The 24,706-nt window shown below is 44.9% G+C and overlaps 1 protein-coding gene across 1 annotated transcript in view; it reads left to right on the top strand.

The window, feature by feature from the left end:
* LOC148317958 (phospholipid-transporting ATPase ABCA1-like) overlaps window positions 1–23,795 on the top strand; it is a 152,210-nt gene extending 128,415 nt beyond the window's left edge. Inside the window, exons 34-37 of the mRNA XM_088283537.1 lie at window positions 198–301; window positions 458–550; window positions 14,134–14,380; window positions 22,871–23,795. Of these exons, the coding sequence (XP_088139663.1) occupies window positions 198–301; window positions 458–550; window positions 14,134–14,380; window positions 22,871–23,158 (732 nt within the window). The 3' untranslated portion in view covers window positions 23,159–23,795. The remainder of the gene's footprint in view (window positions 1–197; window positions 302–457; window positions 551–14,133; window positions 14,381–22,870) is intronic.
* The last annotated feature ends 911 nt before the right edge of the window (window positions 23,796–24,706 follow it).

Genomic DNA, 24,706 nt, shown 5'->3' with positions numbered 1-24,706 from the left:
TATATATTTGGGGCACCACTCGATACCACAACGCCCTTAGAATTTGCCTCAAAAGCCCAACCAAACAGCAACAGTTACATTTTTTCTTAGGAAAGCTATACTTTTCACAAGAAGTGACAGTTTTTTTTCCCCTGTGCACATATTATATCTTCCTGCATTCTAAAAACAGTGTTTATGTTTTTAATCTTTTCTCCCAGGATGAGCCCACCACTGGCATGGACGCAATTGCTAAAAGATTAATGTGGAACTGCATAAGCCAGTTCACCAAAGAGGGAAGAGCTGTCTTTCTGACCTCCCACAGGTACAGGGGACATGAGTGTATCTATCATCATCATCAAATGTCAGGACACAAGCACTAATTAAGCAGTCATTTCATTTGGCATGTTCGGTGTATATAAAAACTCTTTCAGAGCAAAATAGAAAGGTGACTGCTTCTATTTTTCACTTGTATGGTCAGTATGGAGGAATGTGAGGCTCTCTGCTCCAGAGTGGCCATCATGGTCAATGGCGGGTTCCGATGTCTTGGCTCTGTGCAGCACTTGAAGAACAGGTAACTCAAATCTATTTTGTGAATAAAATGAATACATCTAATTTGTCTAATATCATTCAACACCCACATCGCCTGACGCCCCACTCCCTAACTGCACCATCTCATCTACCCACTGGGTATTTGGTTGATGATTTCATGTCTCATATCATATTTGTATCAATAAATGATTTACTTCCATTTATCATTTGTTCAAAGACATCGGCCATAATGTTTTAATTTTTTTTGCAAATTCAACTTTACAACTGTCAAAATGTGTCATCAACCCATTTTCTTGCTCATTATTGCAGTCTTCACTAGACGTCAACAATCATGTTTTAAGGTTTAGCTGATTAACAGTATGAGTTAAACCAGCTTCATTATATTTATTTTTGCTAGATTCTGTAGTTGACTAAAAAATAATTATTTCTGCAGCACGATAGTTAAATTGTCTGCTTCAGAGTCAGGAGACTGTGGTGGGCATCGTGAGTCAGGTCACTCAGTTCCCGTCAGTATATCAGGCTTGACCTACATAGGTCCTGTCCGTCCCTCGTCGATGACAGACAATTGGCATCAAGAACATAATTTCCACATCACATGGAGGCGCTGCACAAGCAGATACACAGCCAAATACAGGAAAAAATAAACTGAAAACAACACACCTAAAAAAACTGACCTAAAATGACCAGTCAGGAAGCAAATAAACAATGAAGTAATAATACATAAATTATCTTAAAACCAAAACACTGTGGAACATTGGAATAATTGTTATAATAACAATAATAGAAATAATAACAACTTTATTATTATTACATTACTAAAACAATAAAAATAAATTTTATTTTCATTATAAAGTGCAAAACATTTCTCCAAACTATGGGTTTGAGGCAGAACAAGTGATAGTAAAGCAAAGATTTTGTCAGGTTCAGGTTCTAGTGTAGGAGGACCCAAAATGCAGAGAAGTGCCAGGGTTGGATCGCCGGTGGGCGAGGAGGAGGCGTTGTCACGATCGCCGTACGGCGAGGAGGAGGTGGACCCAAAATGCGAGGAAGCGGGGAAGCCAGGCAAGGGGTAACTTAAGAGGATTTTTATGAGTGAACTACAATGGACAAACAAGGTGCTGGGAGAAACAAACAAACGAGGCCAGGTGCAAACATAACAGAGACAAACTAAACGTGACTACACTGAACAGAATAGCGGGGACCAAGGACCGTGACAAATACGAGGGGGTCGTGAGCGGGCGCATGAGCGAGAGCGAGAGCGAGAGCGAGAGCGAGAGCGAGAGCGAGAGCGAGAGCGAGAGCGAGAGCGAGAGCGAGAGCGAGACGAGACGAGACGAGACGAGACGAGACGAGACGAGACGAGACGAGACGAGACGAGACGAGACGAGAGCAGGGAGCGGCCGTGCCAGTCCGCGAGGGGAAGCAATGTTCCGACAATGATCTGTTGGGATGAGGTGTTCATATAGTCCAGTCGTTAGGAGTGCGGATGGGCATCAGGTGTGTGAGGTTAATGGGGAGCAGGTGCGTGGCTGGTGAGGGCGAGGTGCTGAGGGGAAACGCCCCTACTCAGCTGATCGAAACAATAACCAGACCGCATGCACACAAAAACAATAACAAACCCTGTCATGCCCGACGCGGATCATGACAAGAAGTGAGGCAGGGGTAACTTAAAGGGGTATTTAATCTGAAAAAACAAAAATGCAGAAAAGGCAATCAAAAAATACTTAATTTCAAATTAAGAGGGATCAAAGTAACAAACAAACAACGCTACGACAACTTAACTTGGCTTGGCTTGACTTGACGACAAAAAAGCGACGAGACATGGCAAGGGCAGAAGGACAACTGACTTAGATTACTGACATGGACATTTGACAGGGACAATGAACCGATAATAACTGAAGGCAAACAGGGAAATAAATACAAACAAATTAACGAGACAACGAAGAACACCTGAACAAGACCCAGAGGGTTGCAGGGAGCTGATTAGTTAACACTACGGAATGGGATTTCAACCACATGTGGACACAATCAGCTGACAAGACAAAGGAGCATAAGGAAAAACCTGAAACTAAAAACCAAACCAAAATCAACAAACAGACCATGACATTTAAAGTATAAACTAGCCACTTGACCTGGATAATGTATACTGCATATATTATGATAATAAATAATTCCAACACACAGACAGTTAATTTACCACGCATGGCAATTGTGTGACATCAATTATAATAAATACAATACTATGATGGTTGTGCAGATGATGTAGATGATTGTTGCACCATTTTTTTTTAACTTGTGTGCAATTATGAAGAAAGTCCTCGTCTTTGTCAGAGTCTGTCTTGTTGCTGTGCGGCCTCTCAGAAATTAAGCTGTCCGGCCTTTGCGAAACCTCTCCAGTGCAAGCAGACGCGTTAGCCCAATCATCCACAATCCATTAACAAATTGTGGTGTAACTCCCCCCGGTGCTGCCTCTTAGTCTTAGTAAAGCTGTGTTCGCCATCTGTCATCCTATACAAGACCCCTTCACAGTTTGTAATCAAAAACAAATAGTTCCCTTGTTTGAAAACACCGGTTAGCATATTTCAACAGCATTGTTAACGTAGGAAAGGATGTGAAAAACGGTCACTTGAGTATGTAATTTGATACATTTTATTTATCACACTTTTCATACATAAAATGCAGCTCAAAGGGCTGTACAATAAAAACATCCCAATTACAATAAAAAAAACTAAAGCCCACCCCCACCTACCCAACATACACACAAGACACATCCATGTGTCTTGTAGCCTGAACTCGCATACAAACAAAACACACACATTCACACGACCTGATAAGCTGTCTCAACCGAAAGACAGAAAGACATGGCAAGGTACAGAGAAACTCTATGAAGAAAAGCGACAGTCTCATGTTGAGTCAAAAGATAAAGAATAAAAATGTGTCTTTAAACGGGTTTTAAAAGTGGACAGAGAGGGGGCTTGCCGAACATTTAATGGGAGCTCAATCCATAGGGAAGGACCGGCAACAGAAAAGGCACAATCCCCCCTGAGGCTGTGCTTAGTCCTCGGTACCTCCAGCAGCATTTGTTCCACAGACCTGAGGCAGCGGGCAAGTGCAAAGGGGCGGAGGAGCTCAGAAAGGTACGCTGGGGCGAGGGCATTTAAAGATTTGAAGACGAACAGAAGTATCTTGGAGCGAACTCTAAAGGGCACTGGGAGCCAATGAAGAGAGGTCAAGATTGTGGTCGTGTGATTTGTTAAGAGGCGAGCGCCAGCATTTTGGACCAGTTGGAGGCGCTTGAGCGAGGACTGGCTGACTCCAAAGTAAAGTGCATTCCAGTAATCTTGCAAAGATGTCACAAAGGCATGGATTACTGTTTCTAAGTGCTGTTGGGAAAAAAAGGGCTTCAATTTAGCCTGCTGCCTAAGATGAAAAAAGCTGGATCAAACAACATCACCGATTTGCTGATCTAACTTAAAATCACTGTCTAGTTTGAAATCTAAGTTTGAGACTGTTGGCTTAAGATAAGATGCCAGGGGGCCAAGGTCAACAGGGTTGAGAGTAGAAGGGCCACTGGGACTGAACACCAGAACCTCTGTCTGCCTATGACTATGTTATACGTTGTCGCCTGGACACAACTGAAACGTACAGTTAACGTTAGCTAGCAGTTAGCATTAGCCCATGTAGAATAGAAAAAGAAGCCCCCAAATAATGACTAACCTGTAATAATTTCAGCCACAACTAGTTATCGCCCATATCATTTTCCAGGTGGAAACATTGTATGATAGTATGCTTCATTTTAACACGAGCCTTGTTGATGAAACTCAGAGACCCCACGATATCTATTGGGGGCATGCTTTCAGCATGCTCTTTCACATGCACCCTTGCCCCTTTACAAATCAATCACTCAATCAAATTTTATTAACATAGCACTTTTGATACATAAAAATGCAACTCAAAAGTGTTGTGTAATAACATACAAAACCCGCCCCCACTGCCCTAACATACACATATATCACACATATATATCACACGCACGCAGGCACGCACGCACACACACACACACACACACACACACCCCCCACGCACACACCCACATTACACACACACCCCCACACCCCCGCAGACACACGCACCCCCACACACACGCACACACACACATTCACTCAAAACTCAAGTAAACAAAACCTGATAACTGTGTTAAAAAAGACATGGCATGGCACAGAGAATCCATATGAGTAAAGGGTACCCAATACAATCCATCCATTATCTGTGCCGCTTCTCCTCACTAGGGTCGCGGAGGGTGTCGGAGCCTACCCCAGCTGTCTTTGGGCAGTAGGCGGGGTACACCCTGAACTGGTTGCCAGCCAATCGCAGGGCACATGTAGACGATCAACCATCCGCGCTCATACTCATACCTAGGGGCAATTTCGAGTGTCCAATCAACCTGCCATGTTTTTGGAATGTGGGAGGAAACCGGAGTACCCGGAGAAAACCCACGTAGGCACAGGGAGAACATGCAAACTCCACACAGGAAGGTCGGAGCCGTAAGCGAACCCACGACCGCTGCAGTCTCTCACTGTGAGGCCATCATGCTAATCAGTTGGCCACCGCCCCGCCCAATACAATACAATCCAATTTTATTTATATAGGGGAACTTATCCACGCTGAGAGAAGTAACAGCCCGCAGGGAGTGTCACCATCACAGAGACCCCTGGCCTAGGTTGACCGGGTCGACGCGATCATGGTGTAGATGCCTCCGGTCCACCTGGCCTTAGAACCCTCCAGGAGGACGCCCTTATGTGAGAAGGCCAGCCACACCTACCAGAGTGGAGGCCTCCCACGAGGAACCACTGGAGCTAATAAATAATTCATCCATTATCTATACCACTTTTCATCACTAGGGTCGCGGGGGCGCTGGAGCCTATCCCAGCTATCTTCAGGCAGTGGGCGGGGGACACCCTGAACTGGTTGCCAGCCAATCGCAGGGCACAAAGAGACAAACAACCATCCGCGCTCACACTCATACCTAAGGGCAATTTACAGTGTTCAATCGGCCTGCCATGCATGTTTTTGGAATGTGGAAGGAAACCGGAGTACCCGGAGGAAACCCACGCAGGCACGGGGAGAACATGCAAACTCCACACAGGATGGCTGGAGCCAGGATTAAACTCACGACGATGCTGTCTCTCACTGTGAGGCCACCGTGCTAACCAGTCGGTCACCGTGCCGTCGCTAATAAATAAATAAATATAAAATTTAAAAAACGACACTAAAAGCCAAGACAATCCAAGAAGCTGACAGTAAGATTAAATAATAAAAATAAATAATTAATGTGCATTTAACCTCCGCCGTTCCTCTATATAAGCAGCATGTCGGCAGATAATGATTCCAGTCAGTCAACCAACTCAACTCAAGTCACACATTTACAGATTCTGGAACTCGATGCACACACAAGGCACTCTTGCCCCGCATGATAAGGCATATTTACACTTTTAATTGTGCCTTGTGGTCGTGAAAATACGGTAACTGACGCCCGAGCCACTTCATCTGGCACCTCTGAATGTGGAGGAGCAGTAGCATGACTCTCAGCCCCTCCCGGATGACCGAGCTTGTCACCTTAACTCTAAGGGAGAGCCCTGACACCCTGCCAAGGAACAAATTTTGTCCGCTTGTATCCAAGATCTTGTTCTATTGGTGTGAAGAATATTATAGGAACAATCATGTTATCAAATGTAATCAGGAATAAACCTAATATCATACCAAGTCTAATATCACACAAAGTCTAGCATCACACAACATTATAGATGAATAAGTCTAACATCACACAACACTATAGTATGGGATTTTGTTACTAATTTTGGTTCATTCATTAACCAACAATTCTGGGAAACCAAACAACACAGCCACCTGCACCTAGGTTGAGACCAGAATACACATACCCTTTTGATTTTATGTACCTTTGATACTGTTGTGTAAACCTGTATTAATTTCTGTATTAATTGTAACGTGTCAACGTGACCTGTGATTCTCAATAAAAGGCCCGGGGAGAATTGGAGGTTCAGAGATCAGACCTGTTCACTGGGGTTTCATCTCTCCTGGCCGGAAACTTGCCACTCGGAGTCCGTGTCTATTGTCCCTAAATTTCCTACTTGTCGAGGCGTGGTTCGCTCCTCCACATTGGAGCGATTCTCCCTTGACATTTCAAAGTGGTCCTTCGAGCCGGATGGAGACTGAGACGAGCGGAAGGAGCAGTGACGACTGGAGGAAGACTGTGCACAGCAACTAGGACTTAAAAACCCTCATCTTGAGGCCAGTCTCACTGGAACTTCCCGATGCGCGGCCCGGTCACCATCCGACTGAACCAGAAGGGAGGACACGGACTGCCAGGGGTAAGATAAAACTTCATAAAGTATTCATTGGTACCACGGCACCTAGACGATTTTCTGTATGAGACTTAACGACTTAACTGTTGTTTGGTCAAGAGGACATTACTGCAGATAACGTGACTTCTGTAGATTGGAAACCAGTTGTTTTAACGGTGTGGTCCGGATAACGGGACTTCCGGACGGCTCCGAACAAGTGAGACAGTGAATCGACCAGGCCTGTGACTGATGTACTAACAGTTGATTGAATGTGTGTGTGTGGAGAGTATTTGAAGGAGATCTAAAATTGTTCACGTTCTGTGAAATTTAAACACCAAGCTGATGTCCTCCTGAGACTCGAGGTCAAAAGGTAGAAGCTTGACATCAGGGGAAGTGAACGAGCACGTAGCATTTCTCCAAAAGAATCTCTCAAAATATTTTTGTGTGACTACTAACAAACAAACAATGAGTAAAGCAAGCAGTAAAAGGGGAGCCAGACCTAGTAGGTCGAAATCGCCCGATAGGATAAAACAAATATAAGTTTCCGGGGAGTACCAAATATTTAGGAAAATGGAAAGAGCGCTATCATTTTGATCCAGATTTGGCTGGAGTGAAGGAAACGGGAGAATTGTTAAGAAATCTCTCCATTCATGATTGGCAAATACAACGTACTCGCGATACACCAGTAAAGCAATTGCGACAGGCTAGAGTTTGGCATGAGAAGATACGGAAAAGGGAGGGGGTGAGTCAGAGTGGTATAAATATAGCTCGTGCTGAGGATGATGAAACGCAAGGGAGAGGACGTAAGCGAGTAATAAAAATAAGAAGGGAACAGCTATTTGCGGGGTGCAACATAGGACAGCAATTAAATACAACACAGGAAGTAGGGAAAGCACGGATAAAAAAAGAAAAACCACCATTACAAGACGATAATGTATCATTCACACCCAGCACGACACGGCTATATCCAACAATACCGCCACCAAGATATGATCTAGGAGGGCCCCCAAATTCCACATCACATAACACAGGGTCGCATGGAATGACACGTAGGGGTCAAGGACCTGAGTTGTTATGGAATAAGGAAATGGGGGGGACACCAATCCATATAGAGAAACCTGAGGTAAGTAAACCTACTGAGACCTTCCCGCTCATTCAAGTAGCAAATCCGCATCATGCAAACGGTGCACCGATCCGCCTGTCGATCTCATGCTCCATCCTCCCTCACTCGTGAGCAAGACCACACGATACTAGAACGCCTCAATTTGGGGTAGAATCTCATCTTGACCCGGAAAGGACACTCCATCCTTTTCCAACTGAAGACCATGGTTTCAGATTTGGAGATGCTGACTTTCATCCCATCTGCTTCAAATTCGGCTGAAAACCGCTCCAGTGAGAGTTGATGATTGTGGCTTATAGGAGCCAACAGTACTACATCCTCTGCAAAAAGCAGATATATAATACTGAGACCATCAAACCGGATGCCCTCAACACCTCGGGAGAAGAAATTCTGTCCATAAAAGTTAGGAACAGAATCTGAGACAAAGGGCAGCCTTGGCGGAGTCCAACCCTCACTGGAAACAAATCCATCTTCCCGGCGACAATGCGGACCAAACCCTAATATTGGTAGTGCAGAGATTAAACTGCAAATAGCCCATACTCCCAAAGCACTCTCCACAAGATCCACCAGGGTACACGGTCGACCACCTTCTCCAAGTCCACAAAGCACATGTAGACTGGTTAAACTAAGCCCCATGCACCTTCGAGTAACCTCCCTCGGGTGTAAAGCCGTTCCGCTGTTCCACAGCTAAGGTGAAAACCGCCCCGCTCCTCCTGAATCGTCTTTAAAAGAGGGACCACCAGCCCGGTCTACCAATCCAAAGGCACTGTCCCCGATGTCCATGCAGTGTTGCAGAGGCGTGTCAACCAGGTCACCCACACAAAATTCAGAGCCTTTTGAAACTCCGGGTGAATCTCATCATTTAAACACATTTTGTGCACCAATTTTCTTTTGTACACACAACAGCTAGGCTATAACAACGGCACACAAAACAAAAATCTTCACATCTACTCGTATGTGTGTTTTTTTGTGTGTGTCTATCGTTTTTTTGCACAAGTGATGCTTGTGCAGCTTTTGATGAGGTAGATGTGAAAAGGGATCTATAATTGTAAGCCAATGTAATGTTGACATCAACACTGAATTTGGAAAAGAAACTATGAAATCTGCCCTTCCCTCCCAACTTCCATCCATCCATCCATCCCCTAATCCAAACTCAGGTCGCGGGCTTGCTGTAGCCTACCCCAGCTGTCAGGTGTGAAGCGGGGTACGCTCTGAACTATGCTATCCAATCGCAGGGCACAACTGGACAAACAACGTTTCACACTCACATTAACGGCTACTGACAATTTAGAGTAGTCAATCAACATAGAATGTATGTTTTTGGAATACATTAATTCATTTTGGAATAAATCATAATCCAATTAAACTGTATCACACAAATGTTTGCTAACAGCTCTAATAGATTAAAAGCATTTGTGTTTTATTCATAAAATGACTCCAACTAAACTGTATTTGTGTACTATTCGATGGGTAACCTGCACAGTGTGATCATTTAACTCAGAGATTCCTTTGATTACCACTTGAGGGAACCACATTATTTGAATCTCTGGTCTCGTGAGTAGGTTCAACAGCTCTGTGATGCTTTGATCTCATGAGAATAATTAAGATGTGGGATTATTTAATTCATTTAATCCCAGCCATTTTCACAAAAGCAAACCCCTCAATCCCAGCATTTTTCTGGACTAATTTTGCAAGGCCCATAGAATATTGTGTTCTAATGCTATAAAAACGGGTGGCACGGTGGGTGACTGGCTAGCATGTTGGCCTCTCAGTGCAGACGTTGTGGGTTTGATTCCGGTGTCGGTACTAGATAGGGACGGGTTGCTAGATGTGGACGGGGTCCTTTGGTGGCCTTCGCGTCTGCTGATGACGTCACGCGTTATGATATATTTCTGTATATTTCTTTGACTCCATGTTCGTTACCCCTGTTTGTTACATTTGTATGTTCTGAGTTTCTAAAGAATAACAATTAAAAAATAATAAAGTACTGCTACTTTTGCGCTGATCATCCTTTTTTTTTTTTTTTCTTTTGGTGTGCCTGTCGAAAACGTCACGTCAATGCTACGTTGCTTTGGGAATCAGACTGTTTAAGGGTTGGAGGGAGAATATGAAGATGTTTTATTAAGAAATATGTCACTCTATATACAGACATATTCATACAATCTTGTAGCCTGAGTGAACCACTGCATTGTTTCAAGTTCGGCAGGAAAACAAACGTTCCACTGCTGTGCGGCAGCGTCTTCTCGGGGCATAGGCGGAAGTGCGTGGAGCTGACGCGCCAACGTGGCGGTCATGCGGTTATTCAGTTTTATTTTTGTATTTAGCAAATCAAAATATGCAAATTTATGTGTTAAACCGTGACGTCATTAGCAAGTGCGCAGCCTCCGAAGGACCACATCCATATCTAGCAACCGTCCCTATCTAGTACCGAGATCGGCTCTGGTGGCCGACTGGTTAGCACGGTGGCCTCACAGTGAGAGACAGCATCGGTTGTGGGTTCAATCCCGGCTCCGGCCATCCTGTGAGGAGTTTGCATGTTCTCCCCCGTGCCTGCGTGGGTTTCCTCCGGTTTCCTCCCAAATTCCAAAAACATGCTTGGCAGGTTGATTGGACACTCTAAATTGCCCCTATGTGTGAGTGTGAGCGCGGATGGTTGTCTCTGTGTGCCCTGCGATTGGCTGGCAGCCAGTTCAGGGTGTAACCTGCCGACTGCCCGAAGATAGCTGGGATAGGCTCCAGCATTCCCCGCAACCCTAGTGAGGAAAAGCAGCACAGATAATGGATGGATGGATGGATGCTATAAAAACACAGAGCCTACCAAAGGCAAATTAGACTTCTTTCACGTTTTTTTAGTTGTTCCGTTAGAAAACAGCTAAATTTGGTCCAAATTCCCATTAATGACAAAAAAACCCCATTTCAAGCACAACCTTCAACTTTAACACTACTATTTTTTCTTTTGTGACTGCTCAAACATCTAAATAATGCTTTCTCCTCTAAAATACCAAAAACAGCATGAGAAAAAGTGCTTTTGATGACAAAATAACAGTTTATTTGCACATTAAAAAAACATTATTATTGAACTGCTGAAATGAACTACAGTAATACCCCGGTTATCGCGGTTAATGGGGACCGAGACCACCCGCGAAAACTGAAAATCCGCGACGTAGCGGCGCACCTTCAAAAATGCTTAAAATATATATATATATATATATATATATATATATATATATATATATATATATATATATATATATATATATACATATATATGTATATAAATATATATATATATACGGGTAGAGAGAGAGAGAGTGACATTCATGTATAACAAAAAAAACCTGTAAAATATGTTTACAATAACAATTGAGGGTCTAGAACACTGTTCTTCCGAACAATTTACTTACGAACAACCAATTATCGTTATCAGCTTTCAAAAACAAGCAAACACTACAATTAGCTAACATAATTAGTCCGTCATTTTGCACAACAAATTAACATTTATAATTTCCATTTCTGGGGGTTTAAGATTACAGTAATACCTGTACATGAATAAAATTGTACCATACCATATAGAAAATAATAATAATAATAATATTCCCTTTATTAGTCCCACAATGGGGAAACTCGAGATTCGAACCCAGGCCTCCTGGGGAGACTGGGTCCTGAACACGGCGCCTTAGACCACTCGGCCATCCTGGCAGGGTGTAGAGAGAGAGATTCGTGTTAAACAATCAAACAATAAAACTGTCATGACCCGTGTCGGTCATGTCATGGTTGTTGATTAGTATTATTGTCACGTCCCATGCCATGCTTTCGTGTTGTTGTTTTCTCAGCTGAGTGGGGGCGTTTTCCGTCCTGCGCTCGTTCCCGCCCTGTCTCGCCCGGCTGATGAGACGCACACACCGGTTCCCCGTTAGCCTCCCAGCTGACTCTCATTTGTACTGTTAATTACCGGACTATATAAACACCCCGTGCCGACTGCTTGGAGTCGGTGAATTGCTCCCGCTACACCCTCTATACACGTTTGCTCGTTCATCCCGTACTCGTTCACGTTCATGTTCATTTGTAACTTGTCACTGTCCTTGCTCCCCGTCACTTTTCGGTCTCGTCACGTTCTGTTCACCTTCTGTTATTTTCGCACCCCGCCACGTTTGTGTTTGTCCAGTTCCCTCGTTTGCCTTCCAGTTTTGTCGTTAATTAAACTCCCTTCAAGTTACCCGTGCCTTGGCTTCCCCGCATCTTTGGGTCCTCCCCGCTACCTCGCCTACCCGCGACCTTAACAAAAACAACATTTAACTGACCTCTTACAATAAGTTCTTCTAAGCGTAGTTGATGAAAAGACCTGTGCAGTACGATGAGGTAATAAATATGAATGACTGCACAAGGGGCATGAAGAGCTTTACTGCTCCTCGGATGACGCCGCAGATTGTCATGACCCGTGTCGGTCATGTCAGGTCTTTGTTTGTTTTTGTCACGTCCCGTTTCGGTCATGCCATGTCTTTGTTTTGTTGTCCCAGCTGAGTGGGGGCGTTTCCTCCAGCGCTCGTTCCCGTCCCGTGTCATCATGGCTGGAGAGACGCGCCCACCAGCCACACACCGGTTCCTCGTCAGTCACGCAGCTGTTTCACATTGACTTCATAATTACCAGGACTACTTAAGCGCTCAGGACCGACTGCTTGGCGTCGGAACATTGCTCCCTCTGCTTCCTTTCCCTGACTGTCATGGCCGAGTCCTGATATCGTTCTCGTTCTCGTTCACGCGCATAGGTTATTTGTCACTGTCCCTGTTTTCCTCGTCATTTTGTTCTGTTTAGTCACGTTTAGTTCCTCTTCGTTATTTTGCACTTTGTCACGTCAGTTTGTTTTCCCCCAGCACCTGGTTTGCCCTCTTAAGTTCCCTCGTTAAATTCCTTTTAATTTACCCTTGCCTGGCTTCCGTGCATTTTGGGTCCTCCTCCTTCACCTCGCTACAAGCAAGCTTGACACAGACTATGCAGGAGAAGCTGCAGGAGGCGGCGTAGTGGCTATAGGAGGTGGCGTAAGGGATGCAGGAGGCGGTGTAGCGGCTATAGATAATAAATTTAATATTTTTAATTTTTGAATATTTTTTTTAGACCCGCGAAGCACTGAACCCGCGAAAGGTGAACCGCGAAGTAGTGAGGTATTACTGTATATGCAAAAGTGCGTGACTGTGTGTGTGTGTGTGTGTTTGTGCATGCATGCATGTGTACACCCCCACAGCCTCCAATGTTCCAGCGGTCACTGTAAAAGTGATGTCTTTTGGCTGGCATCCTCATCAATTTGAGCTGCACGCCCTTTAAATTAAAGAAATATAAACAATTGCAAACGTGATATATTTAATTGGTGCAATGAGAATACTCTTATTCATCTTTCTTTGCACCAACAATGCACGGAGCTCTTTGGGTGGTGAAGCTGTAATTTAGGGAAATATGCACAATTACCGCACCATTTCTTTTCACTGTTCTGTTGCGACAGACTTACAATTCCGCACAGCTCTCTCTCGCTCCCGCCGTCTTTCCTTTGTCTCTCCCACATGCTGCTTATTCAACCAATGACTGAAAAATTAAAATGAGCAGCAGTGGTTTTAGCAGAACAGAGTTCTGACCAAACCAAATGTATTTTTATGCATACAACCAAGAATGAGGATTCGCAAATTCGATCCGTGCGCCACGAGGGCTGCGTAAGGCAGGCAGAGCCTCTTTTGATGGCTGCTTGCATTTACTTGGACAAAGTGTCATCCTTTCATAAAAAGCAACCCTTATTGGAAGCTATTTTTTTACCCCAATAGCATGCCTCAATGGTAAATTGTTTTGATTCTCCATTGCTACTTAGACGTCTAATACCAGATTTTACACTCTTCCATGACTCTTCTCCAGCCCCCCACCACTGCCACCTCCTGGTTATTTTTTACATGATTTACAATGAAGACATGGCTGAGTCACAGTCACAGGCTGCATCAGTGCCTCCTGTACACTATGAAGCAAAAATGTTTTCATCCAATACGATACAATTTTATTTATATAGCACGTGGATGTTATATTGTGAATTTGTGAAAAGTGCTGTAGAAAAAGCTAAAAGTAACCTTATGTGCCAAATGAAACAGATTTGGTGAGGGCTACACCATCATTGTTCGTTTGGCAGTCCATGAATCCAATCCAGACGCGTGCTCTGTCAACAACTATATGAAGAATAGCTTTCCAAAGATCGAGCTGAAGGAACGGCATCAAAACATGCTGAAGTACCAGCTACCAGAACACGCCTGCTGCCTGGCTCGAGTGTTTGCTGTGCTGGCCAACTATGAGGAGTTGGGCATCAGGGACTTCTCTATTTCACAGACTAGCCTGGAACAGGTAGGAACAAGACTTGAGCAAACTGAACATCCCAAACCTGTTATGGTTTGAACAATGAACCAATACGACTTTATATTTGTTTGTAAAAGAGATGCAACTGTTTCGAATTCACCGCCCATCCTAAAATAACTTACATGTGCCGTAGAGTGGTGGACTCGCTATTGCGTGCCAAAAAATTGGTTTCATCTGTCTTTTATCTCTGAAAAACAAGAGTGAGAGCTCTCACGGTGTGCTCATACATAACATTACACTGGCATAACGTTCAACTTGCAACCAAAAAGAGCAATGTTGGGCAGTTCTGACACTATTCCACTAGTGTACAGAAACTACTTTACTAAGTAACGTCGCTATTTTCAACATTAAATGATCACATAGCGATCAGAAAGTAACATTAACAGACGCTTCATTTCTCCAAGCAGTTGTAAACATTAAAAATCCAATGACTGAGCACTAAAGTACAAAGTTATTTTTTTACACTTGAAGAGATTCTCTATCTTCGTGCAAATACATTCAGTTACAAAAATGGTACAAATTACCAAGACTATCAACAGTTATTTCACAAAGTAAACATGTGCATGTACAATTGTTGCAAGACACGGAATTGTGTCTTGACATGACCGTTACACTAAAATTTAAAACTTTCATATGATTTCGATTATGATAAAAACACATCAGACAATTTAGTCAAAGCGTCAATTGCATTGCATATATTAACTACATTGAATATGACCTCTGAATGGTGAACAAACGGAAACAATGGTGGTCAAGTATGATCGTTGCTTTAGAACACAGGTGTCAAACTCCGGTCCTGGATGGCCGCCTTCCTGCATGTTTTCCATCTCTCCTGGCTGCAACACACGATTCAAATGAGCAAGGCTCTTCTAAACTTTGTAATGAGCTGATCATTTGAACCAGGTGTGTTGCTGCCAGGAGAGATTAAAAGCCGGCAGGAAAGCGGTCCTTCAGGACTGGAGTTTGACACCTATGCTTTAGTAGATCATGGTGGACACCATGAATTGATCAATGGACACTTTGCAAAATATGAAATGCTTGCTGCTGAACTGTTCGTCTTTCAAGTCCTGCTGACTCGTGAACAAAGAATACACAAAAAAAAATAATAGGTGCAACTAATATGTCAGATCCCACTTAGCTCATAGGACTTCAGGGTCACAAGTCTGCTTAAAGGGTTAAGATCTCCCATGTCCCTCTGCCGCTCTAACGCGGTTATGTGACATCTAAACTTTCTCACTACTTTTAATGTTGAATGTTTTTTAAGGTTGTTACTTGCCTTTAATAAGTAACCAGTTTAGATTTAAGACAAATTTCAAACCACTCTACTTTTGAAGCAGATCTCTCGAATCAATCTGTCGCCCTTGGAATGACTCAGGTAAGTTTAGCAGTCCTTAAGACCGCACAGATTAGTTTTTTTCTTATAATACAAAGCCAGGGTAATTATTTAGCTGTCCTTTCATTTAAGAAGGCTGAGTGAATAAAATAAAATAAAGATTAATTGTGGTTTCATATGGATTAACAATTCCTGCATTGTATTCTGTGAAGACTGTGTTCCAAGTCTCTAATTCAGTTGAGTCTGGAGAACTCTGACATTCAAAAGTGAGAAGTGCAATTTAGAATAATCAATATTAAATTTTCAACAAAGGACAATTTGCTCTATCTCCTGTATCTGGGACTTAACTCAGTAATACATTGCCTTAATTTTACATAAATACCCATCACCTTATCTCGCATGGAGCTCTTATTACATCAAGTTCATATCATTTACATATTTTTATACACTCTCACGGGCCCTTGAGCCTCACACCACTCGACAGTGAGAAGATGTCTCAGTTTTAATTGTATGGCCACTTCCAATAAAACTGGACACCACCCTCGACGTGTAAAACGATGGGGTCATTGCGGAATAAACAAAAAGGTTTATTCTAGATTTGTCAAAATTAATCGATGAATAGACAACTAATCAATTACCAACTAAATCAACTATTTTGATATCTATTATTTTAATAATTGAGTAATTGTTCAACTTGACTCTTAAAATTGTTCAACTCCTTGGGTTTCATCCTAAACAGAAATTATTCAGTGGTTTCTGTAGTCTTTCATTAACATTTTCTGTTTAATCATGAGAAGACATTTTCAAACATCTGTTGTTACTTTGGGAAACAATTACAGAAACAAAATTGTTTGGATTTGTTTCATTCATGTAGGCGCACTGGTGATTAATATTGGTTTAAAAGTTCCGTGCCCGTTTTACGTTGGTAGATCTTGCACCTGACTTGTTGCCGCAGAAGACATGCACCGCTACGGGCAAACATCACATGTACATGACCAATATATATTAAAAAAAAAAAAAAAAAAGGAAGCCAGTAAAAAGTAGCGTGTAACGTAAACACACTTAGAAATGTAGAAAAGTAAAAGGTAGCCCTTCAATCATTTACTCGAGTGCTGGCCTTCTACCACTCGTCCATCGAGAGCCTGCTGACGTACTGTGTCTCCACCTGGTACAGCGGCTGCACTGAGGCGGACAGAGTGAAGCTCCAGCGGACGGTCAAAACAGCGCAAAGGATTATTGGCTGCCCTCTCCTCTCACTGTCGGACATCTACACCGCCCGGTGCCTCAGCAGGGCTCTCAATATCGTCAAAGACAATACCCACCCAAACTCCCACCTGTTCGACCTGATGCCCTCTGGCAGGCGCTACCTGTGCATCAAGTCAAGGACTAATAGACTGAGAAACAGTTTCTTTCCAAGAGCCATCTCCATTCTAAACTCTCACACACACACACACACGACCACCCCTACCTTGCAGAACAGCGACGTGATGTGTTTTTATATATCCTAATTCGTATTACTTTCCATCTCACTATTTATTCTCTTGCTTATCTAATTTATATATTTAATCGAATTATTGTTGTATTGCACTGGAGAGGGGAGCTCTCTAATCTAGTTGCACACTTGAGTACAATGACAATAAAGGGATATCTGATTCTGATTCTAAAGCACAGATACATACTCTCAAATTTTAATCTGTTTACTGGGACCAAATATAGTCTTTGTAGAGTAAAATGTACACTACAAAATTTACTGTGTAGTCTTTTCCCGACCGGTCCTCGCAGCATTTATATTTTGCATCAAATTCAGGGCGGTCGAAGCGCACACGATTCTTTGAGTAACACTCTAAGATACACCTTAAAAGCAAAAAATTATAATTTTATTCTTAGTGATGAAATGTGCATTTAAAGCTTTTGCCAGACTTATTGGTAAAACTATACACCATACATTGTGGCATTTTCACTCCAGAAAATAACATGAAAACGCTGCCAAGAAATAAATATTCAACTTAAATACAGCTAACGAGCATAAGTATAAGATGGTCACCAGCGGCTTTGCATGTTGCTAATTCAAGTAGGCGTAACAGTCAGAGATGGTCATTCCATCCCAGGGACAGATGCCCATTTTGTGGACGGAGGACAATAAGTGTTTTATAAAGGACGGACTAAGCAAGGATGGAAGTGGGTTTATGTCCGTTTCTTTAATCATCCTTAAAAGGGTCAAGTACCATGTGTATAGATTTAAAATATTTGCACTCGGAGCACAATCTATCCATCCATTATCTACCGCTTATCTGGGGTCGGCTCGCATAGGCAGCAGCTTAAACAGGGAAGCCCAGACTTCCCTGTCCCCAGCCACATCTCCTAGCTCTTCCAGGGGGATCCTCAGGCATTCCCAGGACAGCCGGGAGACATAGTCTCTCAAGCGTGTGCAGCGGCTCAACTTTGACTCCCTTCCGGTTGACCGAGCTCATCAACATATCTCTAAGGGAGAGCCCGGACACCCTGCGGGGGTAACTCATTTCGGCCGCTTGTAACCGAGATCTTGTTCTTTCGGTCACAAGCTGTGATCCCTGAGGATGGGAATGTAAATCGATTGGTAAATCAAGAGCTTCACCTTTTGGCTCAGCTCCTTCTTCACCATGACAGACTGATACAGGGTCCGCATTACACCAGACGCTGCACCGATCCGCCTGTCGAGCTCACGCTCAACCCTCCCCTCACTCGTGAACAAGACCCCAAGAGACTTGAACTCCTCCATTTGGGGCAGGATCTCTTCCCTGACTTGGAGAAGGCACTCCACCCTTTAAGACAGTGAACCACGGATTCAGATTTGGAGGTGCTGACCTTCGTCCCAACCGCTTCTCACACTGCTGCGAACCTCTCCAATGAGAGTTGGAGATCACTTCTTGAGGAAGCCAACAGTACTACATCATCTGCAAAAAGCAGAGATGCAGTACTGAGGCCACCAAACCGGACCCCCTCATTGCCTCGACTGCACCTAGAAATTCTGTCCATAAAATTTATAAACAGAAACTGTGACAAAGGACAGCCTTAGCGGAGTCCAACCCCGGAGCAGAATAAAATCTTGCAATTCTGTTGTATGTACTGGCCCTTGAACTGGAGTTCAACTAAGAGCCCGCGTGACCAAGCGAGTGAGAGTGAGAGAGAGACAGAGAGAGAGAGAGAGACAGAGCGAACGAGCAACAGTGGGCAAAAACATGGAAGGGATATGCGTGGATGTGTGAAGAAGCAATTGAGAGCCAAAATAAGCATTTTAAGTCGTGTTTAATTTGAGCAGAGGGCTGAATGCAATCAATACAGCCATCTCTACAGCGTGACCCCCGGTTCGAGCTCATCTTTGAATTTGCCTCATGTGTCAACAAGTTTGAGAAAGGTTATGGTTTGTTCTGTAAGTATAGCTGCTTTTCCCATTTGTTTGGGCGGTAAAAAGCATCTCACAGGGTTTATTTAAAAAATAATACCCCATTTAATAACGTGGAGACCTGCAGCAACTCGTCCGAAGCAGCTAATGTATGGACAAATCAGTTTTATATGGCAAAATGTGATCATCGTGGCTTTAATCAGTCCAGTAGGCACCCCTCTGTTATGAAAGAAAAATCCACAGTGATCACAAAAATGACGTTACAAAAGTAATAAACATTTACTTTTTGTAAAGGGGCCCAGAATTGGTGTCATACTTTTGGAAAAGGGAGCATGAAATACATGTGGAGACGTATATTTTTGAGAGGAAATATGACATTCACCAAATTATTAGTTTTCGCCACGATCTCAGCGAATATGCAATTTTCCTAAGGACGTAGGCCCATCAGATATTAAACACTTTGTTGGAATTGATGACAAAGTGGGTAATTTGTTTACATTTGCACCAACTAGTGGCTGCGTGTGCGCACACCCACTTGAAAACTTTCAGTGAAATGTACATAGAATAGAAATAGAAATCCCTTTATTGTCATTGTACTCAAGTGTGCAACGAGATTAGAGGGCTCCCCTCTCCAGTGCAATACAACAATAATACAGACAAATATATAAATTAGATAAATAAAGAAGACAGTGCAATGGAATTCAGTACTGAATAGGGCATATAGAAACACATCACAATGCTGTTTTGCGAGGTTAGGGTGGTCTCGTGTGTGTGTGAGAGTTCAGTATGGAGATGGCTCTCGGAAAGAAACTGTTTCTCAGTCTATTGGTCCTTGATTTGATGCATCTGTAGCGCCTGCCAGAGGGCAACAGGTCGAACAGGTGTGAGTTTGGGTGGGTATTGTCATTGACGATGTTGAGAGCCCTTCTGAGGCACCGGGCGGTGTAGATGTCCGACAGTGGGGGGAGAGGGCAGCCAATAATCCTTTGCGCTGTTTTGACTGTCCTCTGGAGCCTCACTCTGTCCGCCTCAGTGCAGCCGCTGTACCAGGTGGAGACACAGTACGTCAGCAGGCTCTCGATGGACGAGTGGTAGAAGGCCAGCAGCAGCTTCCTGTCCAGGTTGAATTTCCTGAGGACTCTCAGGAAGTGCAGACGTTGGCGGACCTTCTTTACCACTGCTGTGGTGTTGTGACTCCAAGAAAGGTCATCGGAGATCTGTACTCCCAGGAACTTGAACGTGTGGACCCTCTCCACACACACGCCTTCGATGCAGAGGGGGGGCGGCAGCGTCTTGTTCCTCCTGAAGTCGACGACAATCTCCTTTGTTTTAGCAGAGTTAAGGTGCAGTCTGTTGTCCTTGCACCAAGTTGTCAGTCTCTTTACCTCCTCTCTGTAGGCTGTCTCGTCACCTTCCGAGATCAGACCGACCACTGTCGTGTCGTCAGCAAACTTGACGATGGTGTTGTTGCCGTGGGCCGGGCTGCAGTCGTAGGTGTAGAGGGCGTACAGGAGAGGGCTCAGCACGCATCCTTGGGGGGAACCGGTGCTCAGCATGAGGGTGGAGGACGTGTAGGGGCCGAGCAACACAGTCTGGGGTCTGTTGGTCAGAAAGTCCTTAATCCAGATGCGTGTGAGGGCAGGGAGGCCGAGAGTGTCCAGTTTGGCGACGAGGATGTCTGGGATGATCGTGTTGAATGCCGAGCTGTAGTCCACAAAGAGCATCCTTGCATAGCTCTGCTGTCGTTCCAGGTGGCCCAGCACAACATGCAGAGCAGTGTCGATGGCGTCCTCAGTGGATCTGTTAGCCCGGTATGCAAACTGGTAGGGGTCCAGAGTGGGAGGAAGGCAGTCCCTGATGTGCTGGAGAACCAGCCTCTCGAAGCACTTCATAATGACTGGTGTGAGAGCAACAGGACGGTAGTCATTCAGGTGGACGGCTGGTGACTTTTTGGGGACAGGAATAATGGTGGAAGTTTTCAAGCAGGAGGGGATGACTGCCTGAGCCAGGGAGCGGTTGAAGATCCTGCAGAAAACATGTGACAGTTGGTGGGCACATGCTCTGAGGACCTTGCCTGGTATTCCGTCGGGTCCAGTAGCTTTCCTGGGGTTGACCGCCAGGAGCGCGCGCCTCACATCGTGTTCCTCTACGATGAGTGGGGGGGAGTTGGAGCTTGAAGTGCGGGGGTGTGACGGTTGGGGCGAGTCAAAGCGAGCGAAGAAGCAGTTAAGCTCCTCTGCCAGCGATGCACTCGGGTCTACAGAGGTCGTGCTGCTGCCACGGAAGTTGGTGATGCTCCGTAGACCCTGCCACACCTCCCGTGGCCTGTTACTGGCAAGGTGGGCCTCCAGCCTCCCCTTGTAGGTTGCCTTGGCTAGTTTGATGCCTTTGCTCAGGTCAGCACGAGCCACCCTGTACTGGGCTTTGTCGCCTGACCTGAAGGCAGCGTCACGGGCCTTGAGGAGAGAGCGAACCCTGCTGGACATCCAGGGCTTCGCATTTGGGAAGGTCCGTATAGTCTTATGTTGGGACACAGTTTCCATGCAGAACTTGATGTAGTCCAGTACACAATGCGTGTAGACATCAAGGTCCTGATGATCAAAGAGGTCCCAGTTTGTGTCATGAAAGCAGTCCTGTAATTCACTCATGGCGTCGTCACGCCAGGTTTTCACAGTCTTTGTGGTAGGCCTGAATCTGCGCCTGAGAGGGGTGTACGCAGGTGCGAGCTGCAAGGACAGGTGGTCTGACTGGCCGAGAGGGGCGAGTGGGAGGGCTCTGTATGCGTGCTTGATGTTCGAGTACACATGGTCGAGAGTGTTGTCTCCCCTCGTTGGGCACTTGACATGCTGGTGAAACTCTGGGAGTACAGTCTTTAAATTGGCCTTATTAAAGTCTCCCGCTACTACGTGAACGCCATCAGGGTGGGCCCGCTGATGTTTATTGATGACGCACGCGAGTAGCGAGAGCGCCGTGCTAGTGCTAGCGTCGGGAGGGATGTAAACAGCTGTGACAATCATTACCGTTAGCTCCCTTGGGAGAAAATAAGGCCGGCATTTAACGGACATGAACTCGATGTCGGGGGAAGAGTGCTTCTCGACGATCGTGCTATCGCCGCACCAGTTCTCATGCACGTAAACACAGAGCCCCCCGCCCCTCCTCTTACCGGTGTCCCTCGTCCGATCCGCGCGATGTAGCGAGCGCCCGGCCAGCTGGATGCTAGCGTCGGGGACGTCTGCGTGCAGCCAGGTTTCCGTGACGACGATCACACTGCTATCGCGCACATAGCGGTTTCCCAGGATTTGTAATCCCAGGTCGTCGATTTTGTGGACCACGGATCTGGCGTTGGTGAGGTGCAGACTCGGTAGTGGCTGCCTATGGGGCTGCCGTCGCAGCCGTTGCAAGACACCGGACCTGCAGCCTCGCTTCTGCTTCCTCTCTCTGCGTCGCCTGCGCCGCCTCCCGGCCCCGATGACCAGCCACGGTGAGCCGGGCAGCCTCGCCAGTTCGTTCGGAATTTTGCGATCATAGCAAAATTCCTCTGTGATGGTTATTTCGCATCGATATCCAATGTTCACGATGTCCTGGCGGGTATATCGATGTTGTGCCTCAGTTGATGCCAATAAGAGCAAGCAAACACTAATAAAAAGTAAAAAGGAGCACTGTGAGGGGGAGCTGTTAGCCGCTGCGTCCATGCGCGCCGCCATCTTGGAAAGATTGTGTGCAAAGGCATGAACCATAATAAAACACTATCCCCATTTTTTAGGTGTTTATCAACTTTGCTACGGAGCAGACTGATTATGAAGAGCCCACAAAAGCGACCATCAATAGTGGGACCAGAAAGACAAAGCTGAACACCCAACTCATTCAGGTTGACCGTGCTAGAATCCAAGACGAGACACCAAAACCACTGCAGCAAAAGACCACTGCCCGTGGCACAAGAAGCAAGAGAGATAAGAAAAGATCCAAATCATCCAAATCTCAGCCCCGTAGCACAAGAAGCAAGAGAGATACGAAAGCATCCAAATCATCCAAATCTCAGCTTGAGTGTTAAAGGCAGAGGGGGGGAGAGGTATGTCAGTCTATGAGATCTAAGCAGAAGAGAGAAGCTCTTTCTGTCTTCATGGTTGGCAGCAGCACAGAGGACACACCACTGTAACAATTTATGTTCACTTGGAACATGGCTTCTAAGTATTAACATATTAAACAGCCTGAAAAGGGGACTTATAATAGTTTTTTTGTTCGTGAAAAGTGATACTTGATGTTATGATGCTTCCCAAAATGGCTTTTCTGGCATGTTTGCGCTTTACGTAGCCTTGCACTTCACTATATGTTACTGCCCCTCCCACATTCATTTTGGCCCAAGAGGCATGGGAAGCTCGCTAGCGGTTGCAACATGGTTACAAGCATACCTGAAGTGGAAGGAGCTCCACCAAACTTCACATCTAGCGTTTGTCAGTAATTTAGTTTTCAAGTATGCACCATACGGAAAGCGTGTCGTGGACTACAACTTCAACAGTAGGTCGGATGTGTCACACCACGCTTAAAGTACGTTGGTGGAAGTACAACAAACATGGTAACATTTTTACACCGACATCACTTCGATGTGAAAATGAGTGAAATGTCATAAGGGTCCGGCGCGGACGGATTTCACCAATACTGCAATTCCTCATTTGTACAACAAGACGAGAGTCAAATTAGCAACGGCTTTGTCTGCAGCCCCCGCTGCGCGAGCTGACTGTTACGGCACTTTACGTCACTGCTGAGTGTGACATCAAATGCAAACGTTATGCTCGAAAGTCACACGACTGATGATTTAACCAGAAATCTGAAAGAAGTTGCGGAGGATAGAAATGAGTGCGCCCAAACACCACTACACTTTTTTTATTTTATTGATTTATTTTAAAATGTTTTTGAGTTGGACAATGCACGCCAATACATCTTTATTTGTATACATGGTCTAAAAAAATAATTTAAGGGATAAAGTGTTTATTTTCTGCCTATACTAAAAATGCAGTCAAGCACCCACGATGATACGGTCATGACCCGTGTCGGGCATGTCTGTGTTTTTGTTGTTGTTTTCTTCCCTCCTTCCTGCCATGTGCCTTTTTGTTATTGTTTTGTCAGCAGTGTAGGGGCGTTTCCCTCTCAGCCGTCTCGTCCTCACCAGCCACGCACCTGTTCCCTGTCAACCATCACGCACCTGATCCCCATCTGCTCCCCTGATTACTCGGACTATTTATCCACCCCTTGCCGACAGCTCAGCGTCGGAACATTTCTCCTGCTACTCCATACCAGGACTGTAACGGACGCTTCCCGATCTTGTTCTTGCTCTCGTTCACGTTGTCCCTCAGTATTTGTCACTCTCTTTGTTACTCGTTCTCGACCCAGTTTAGTCATGTTTTAGTTTGCCCTTTATTTGTTGCACCCTGCCACGTTGTTTGTCTTTGTTTCACTCAGTTAATAAATTCCCTTTAAGTTACCCTTATCCCTGCTTCCTCGCACCTTGGGTCCTTCCCCACCTCGCCTACCGGCGAACCTGACAGAATGTTCCGACCACATCCGGACCCAGCGGGAGGCTCTCGGCGGCGTCGCCGTCGTC

Source organism: Idiotropiscis lumnitzeri, chromosome 19 (assembly GCF_059441095.1).
Source record: "Idiotropiscis lumnitzeri isolate Australia: NSW breed Sydney's pygmy pipehorse chromosome 19, RoL_Ilum_1.0, whole genome shotgun sequence".
In the NCBI taxonomy this organism is placed as follows: Eukaryota; Metazoa; Chordata; class Actinopteri; order Syngnathiformes; family Syngnathidae; genus Idiotropiscis; species Idiotropiscis lumnitzeri.
Note: the sequence above shows the minus strand (reverse complement) of the source record. Positions and strands in the feature narration are given on the sequence as shown.